We start from the raw sequence: 6,046 nt of genomic DNA, 5'->3' as shown, positions 1-6,046 counted from the left end.
GCCCTTAAACCTTAAACCTTAAACCTTAGCAAACCCTAAACCCTGCGGCGGCCCTAGGGTTTGCTTCGCTGCAGCAGCAACGCTTGGAAACCCTCGTCCGCAGCGGCGCGCCCGCTGCACCTTGCCAGGCTCTGCGCCCCACGCTTCAGGGTTTAGGGTTTAGGGTTTAGGGTTTAGGGTTTGAGTGCAGAGCGGATGTCAACGTTTTTGTCGAAGTTGTACTTCCAAGCGCTGGCGCTGCTTTGCCTAAATGGAGAAAAAGTGAAAAGTCCAAAGAGAGAGGAAAATGGATTATTGGCTTTGCCTCCAGTTGAGGTGTCTGTACAGCCTGCGCCCGCGCCCCACAGCAGCAGCAGCAGCAGCAGCAGCAGCAGCAGCAGCAGGCGCAAGCGCGGGCTGCTCGGGTGTACAGACAACTGCCCCCTCTCCAAAGCCATCGCCGGACTCAGTGCTGCCTTTTTAGTCATTATTATTATAATAGCATTAAATCGGCGGCGCTCGAAGAGCAGCAGCAGCAAGGCTGCGCTGCAGCAGCCAGCAGCAGCAGCAGCGGCGCAGCAGCAGCAGCAGCAGCAGCAAAACGCAGTCGACGACGCAGCAGCTAGCTGGTACTTCCAACCCCCAAAACACTGGAGGGAAATTGAAAAGGCAACTACAGAGTCGGAGGGGTGGGCAGCAGCTCTAGCGGACTCAAACAACTAGCAGCAGCAGCAGCAGCAGCAGCAAAATCTGCTGCAGCAGCAGCAGCAAAGGCGAAGGGAACGACGGAGTCAGAGGGATGGCGGGCAGCAGCCCCAGCCGACTCAAGCACCTGGCAGCAGGAGCAGCACAACCGCAGCAGTGAAGCTGCAGCAGCAGCAAAGGCAGCAGCAAAACCGCGGCAGCAGCAGCAAAAGCAGCAGCAAAACCGCAGCAGCAGCAGCAAAAGCAGTAGCAAAGACAGAAGGGGACGACAGAGCCTGAGGGATGGCCGGCAGCTTAAGACCACTCAAGCAGCAAACAGCAGCAGAAAGGACAGCAGCAAAAACGGCAGCAAAGGCGGCAGCAACAGCAGCAGAAGCAGCAGCAGCAGGAAAAGCGGCAGCGGCAGCAGTAAAAGCAGCAGCGGGGAAAGTGGCAGCGGCAGGAGCAAAAGCAGCAGCAGAACCGCAGCGGCAGGAGCAAAAGCACCGGCAGCAGCAGCTGCTGCTGCTTTTGCTGCTTCCAGCTGCGTCCTCCAAGCAGCAACAGCAGCAGCAGCAGCAGCAGCTTGGGTTTGCCGCGTGAACAGGATTCGGGCCTTTCCAGAGACGGCTGGAGAGTGCCGAGTTGGGGAATCGACACAATGCAAAAATAAAAGAAATAAAAGAAATAAATAAAAGAAATAAAAGAAATAATAAAAGAAATAATAAAAAGAAATAAAAGAAATAAAGAAAAGAAATAATAAAATGTAAATCGGCGCTTGAGTCTTGCAAAAAGGGTTTCCGATTTGTTTCTGCAATTTGCCGTTTGCAGCAATTTGGGTGAAATTGGAATTTTGCGAATTTTGGATTAAATTAAATGAAATTGAATTAAATTGAATTAAATTTGATTTCTAATTTCAATTTAATTTAAAATCGGCGCAAAATAGATCAAAATGGCGCTTGAAATTCCAAAAGTTTGAAATTTCGGCTTTTGAAAAAGTGCAAAAGGGAGTAGCGGCAGGTGTACGTACACCCCAAAACACGTGCCGATCTGTTCATTTGAACTTCTTCTCTTTATCTTTTCTTCGTCGCCTCATTATATTCTTTTTCTTTTCATTTCTTGAGTCCATCACTTCATTATTTTTATTATTTTTCACCTCCATTTGCACTTATCTTTTTGATCTTCGTTCCTCTCCGTCCACCTCCACTGCCTTTCTCTGTTTCCATTTATTTCCATTTATTTCCATTCTTCTTTGTTTGTATTTACATTATTTGCATTTATTTGTATTTGGGAAAAAGAAACTCTCTTGAAATGAACACAACTGTACAGTTCGAGCGAAAGTGCAAAGAGTTGCATTCGGGTGTACGTACACCCGAAGGCCCCGAAGTAGCCGCACTCTGGAGTGTCTGTACAGGACGTTTTGGAGCTCTTTTTGAACCCAAAACGCGAATTAACACATTCAAACAAAAGGCACTTTAATGGCAATTCATTTTATTTGTTTCCGTCATCTTTTGCTTCTCTTCCTGGGCCTTCTGCTGCGCACTCGCGGGTGTGCGTACACCCCAGCTAGGTGCCAAAAGTGGTCTGTGGAGGCTTGAATATATATTATAATATATATATATATATTAATTTTATATATAAATAGATAAATATATTATATATAGTATATGTATTGTGTATGTTTTTGTACGCCTTATATATATTATATATCTTTCTATGGCACATAACATTATATATATGTAGACCGTGTAAATCTATGAAATATATATATTTCAAATTCATAAAATGTACATATATTTAATACGAAATAAATAATAAATAATAATGTATACTTATATGTACATAATATATGTATGTGGGCACTAATATATATATATATATAATATATATATATGCATAATATATGTACATATTTATAAGCATTGCACAGTAGTATATATACTTTTATATATATCTCTCTTATTTAAAATTAAAGACACAAACAATTTGCAAAAGGAACTTAAGTGAACTAAAAAGAATTTATGGTCTATAAGGGCTGCGTTGGGTAAAAAGAAATTCGAATTCTTTGCTTGGAGGGTTTCGCGGTTTTTGAGGTGTACGTACTCCTCAAAAACGAAGGGGATGGGGAGAAGTGCAAGAAAATGGGATTAAATTAAAAATGGAAAAAGAACTAAAAAAAGGACAAAGTTAGTTTAAATGAAATGCTAAATCAAAAAGCCCTCATAACGTCCATTTGCATTTCCTCCTGCTGTATGTACATACACCCCAAACGCATGCGTTCTCTGCACTGGGAGATAAAACATTTCTTCAAATCTTTAAATCCATTTAATCCATTTAATCCATTTAATCCATTTCAGGTGCATCTCGGGCAGTGTATTAATAAATAAATAAATAAGTATAAATATATATAGTATGTATTTAATTCCGTTTAATATAAATGCATATTTATGTGTGCATGCATACGGTGTACGTACACTTCAAGTGTATGTACAGCTGCTTGCATGCGCATAAATATATATATTTATATAATGCGCTTCGCAGATTTTAAACCAGTAGAGATATTCTTTTGCAAAAAAGATTATTGGCACTATGGTTTAAAGTATTTTTTTATTGAACACTTTTGCATGTATTTCAACTTCACGGAAACTGCGAGACTTTCAAGAAAAAAAAATTTAAAAAGTGCATTTGTGGACTTCTATAAATGCAATTCACAGACGCAGTATTATATTCTACGTGAACAAATATATGTATTATTTACACTCATATACACATTTATATATATCAGTATCTGTATTAATAATATATATATTTATATCTAAATATATATATATATATTTATTATACACTTATTCTATATATATATATGTGTGTATATACTAGTACATCTGTACTAGTCTACATATATCCGCTTCTTTATACTTCTACCTTTATATATTGTGGGCTTGTTCTATTCCACTGAACTGCATGGACTTCCAGAAAGTGAAATGAATTAAACTGAATTAAATTTTATTAAATTTTATTGCCTTAGGTTGCATTCCAGTGTATGTACAGGGGACAGTGGGGACGCGGGGTCCGAAATTTGTGCCCGTGAAGTGTCCGTACACGGTAGTGGACTTGTTTGTTTTTGGCGAGTTTTCCGGACTTTTCCGGAACTATTAATTATTCAATTTCGGTAATTCTTAGACCATTAAATGCGTCTTGAGTTGGACTATTTCTGCATGCATTTGGTTTTCCATTTGGTTAATTTTTACAAGTTTTACGACGACATATGTAAAAACAAAGAAACGCCAATTGCGCAAATACCAGCTGCTGCATGCACCTGCAAACGGCCCTGCACGAGCAGTTTGCAGCCTTTCCTGGTGTAAAGACGGAAAGATCCAAAAAGTCAACAGCTATTTGATTTCCTCTTCATTTTTAAGTCATTTCGAATTCATTTATTATTGTTTCAATTACTCTTCAACACAACCGACTCTATTTATTCCTTATTTCCATCTTTTCCACCCAAATCCAACTCCTCCTCGAGCTCAGGGGACCTGCAAATGTGCAGAGGGGCCCCCGGGGGGCCCCCGGGGGCCCCTTGGGGCCCCCCGGGGGCCCCCGGTCTTTGGAAAGTGAAAGAATATCTTTATTGAATTCTGACGAAAGTGAAATGCGTATTGCTGGTTCTTCTTCTCACTTATTATTACTATTGTGGTTTATTGTTATTTATTATTATTATTAATTTATTATTATTATTATTATTTATTGTGAGTCTCTTACTCAGCTGCATTTACGAGAGGCTTCCAATGAGCTGCCCCGAACGCTCCAGGTGTACGTACACCTGAACTTCATTTGTGGTTTAAAACAACCCTCAAAAATCATTTTTTATTCACTGCTGCCGGTCTTGCTGCTGCTGCTGTTGCTGCTGCTGGTGCTGGTGGTGGTGGTGTTGCTGCTGCTGGTGTTACTGCTATGCTGCTGGTGTTGCTGCTGCTGCTGGTATTGCTGCTGCTACTGCTGACGTTGCTGCTGCGGCTGCTGCTGCTGTTGGTGCTGCTGTTGGTATAGCCGGTGCTGGTGTTGTTGCTGCTGCAGCTCTTAGTGTTGCTGCTACTGCTGCTGCTGCTGAGATTGTTTCTGTTGCTACTGGTAGTTTTGCTGCTGCAGCTCTTGGTATTGTGTTGCTGTTGTTGCTGGTCTTCTTGCTGCAGCAGCAGCAACGGCTGCTGTCGCTGCTGCTGCTGTTCCCATTGCTGCTACTTCTGCTGCTGCATTAGCCCTTGCTGCAGCATTAGCTCTTGTTGCTGCTCTACTGGCTGCTGCTGCTGCTGTGGCTCTTGCTGCTGCCCTATTGCTGCTGCTGCTGCCGCAGCACTTCAGCTGCTGCTGCTCTCCGGGACACCTGTCTATGAAGCAGCAGCAGCTTAGCATCAAGTTGAAAAATAAAAAACTAAAATAAAATAAATTTAGTTAAAATAATTAAAATATAAAATTATAAATAAAGAAGAAAACACATTCTAAAAAAGAAATTGAAGATAAAAAATAATTACTTTTAAAGAGACAAACGCCTCGCAGTTGCTGCAGCTGCAAAAGTCGCTGCCAAACCCTAAACCCTAAACCCTAAACCTTAGATATCGCAACGCCCGTGTGGATCTGGCTCTGGCAAACCCTCGGAGTCTTTCGCTAAATCTAATGAAGTTTATATTTATTTATTTATATTTATTTATTTTTATCCATTTATTTATATTTATTTCCTTCTATTCATTTATTTAATTTGTTTTATTTATTTGTTCAAAAGAGCGGCAAAATCGCATTTTGAAATTTCGCAGTTCGTTTGGAGGACAAGAGCGGTTCGCTCAAACCCTAAACCCTAAACCCTAAACCCTTCGCGCTAGCGAGGGCGCGTTGGTGCGCGTCGGGGGTGCAGCAGCCGTAAACCCTAAACCCTAAACCCTAAACCCTAGCGGGTGCGGTTCTGAGGGTTGGCGGGGTCGTTTTGCTTCGTTTTTCGCGGGCTCGCCTCGAGGGTTTAGGGTTTAGGGTTCGGGACGAGGGTTTAGGGTTTTCCGTCGAAGCCCGTGAAGCCAGAAAGCAGAAAAACTGGAAAATAACTTTTTCTTTCAATCAAAGAACACCAATTCCAAGCTGAAGTCAAACGGCCATCTATGCAGCTGCCCGCGTCGAAAAAATTGTCCGCCCCCGAGCCATCAAATGCGTGACGAAAGAAATCGCACAAAATCAACTTCCTACGCGCAAACCCTAAACCCTAAACCCTAAACCCTAAGCCCTAGCCCTAGGCCCTGCGAGGGCCTGCAGCCTCAACCCCAGCTCCCGAGCCATTAAATGCGTGGCGAAAGAAATCGCACAAAATCAACTTCCTACGCGTAAACCCTAAACCCTAAAC

The 6,046-nt window shown here is 42.2% G+C and overlaps 3 protein-coding genes across 3 annotated transcripts in view; 2 read left to right on the top strand and 1 right to left on the bottom strand.

The window, feature by feature from the left end:
• Positions 1-195: 195 nt before the first annotated feature.
• ETH_00009970 (uncharacterized protein) lies at positions 196-702 on the top strand (the record flags this gene model as incomplete). Its single annotated transcript, XM_013377071.1, has 1 exon — positions 196-702. One exon carries the CDS (start codon positions 196-198, stop codon positions 700-702), a length of 507 nt encoding a protein of 168 aa, XP_013232525.1.
• Positions 703-966: 264 nt separating this feature from the next.
• On the top strand, positions 967-1,266 carry ETH_00009965 (uncharacterized protein; the record flags this gene model as incomplete). The annotated part of the gene is made up of 1 exon (XM_013377070.1): positions 967-1,266. The coding sequence occupies one exon, from the start codon at positions 967-969 to the stop codon at positions 1,264-1,266; it is 300 nt and encodes a 99-aa protein (XP_013232524.1).
• A 4,669-nt stretch (positions 1,267-5,935) lies between these two features.
• The window catches only part of ETH_00009960 (uncharacterized protein), a gene marked incomplete at both ends in the record, with an annotated part of 5,960 nt that continues 5,849 nt past the window's right edge, over positions 5,936-6,046 (bottom strand). The window contains one exon of the mRNA XM_013377069.1: positions 5,936-6,020. Within this exon, the coding sequence (XP_013232523.1) occupies positions 5,936-6,020 (85 nt within the window). The remainder of the gene's footprint in view (positions 6,021-6,046) is intronic.

This window comes from Eimeria tenella, genomic scaffold (genome assembly GCF_000499545.2).
Source record: "Eimeria tenella Houghton genomic scaffold, Eth_scaff45, whole genome shotgun sequence".
Classification (NCBI taxonomy): domain Eukaryota; phylum Apicomplexa; class Conoidasida; order Eucoccidiorida; family Eimeriidae; genus Eimeria; species Eimeria tenella.
This window is presented reverse-complemented; position numbering and strand designations above follow the sequence as displayed.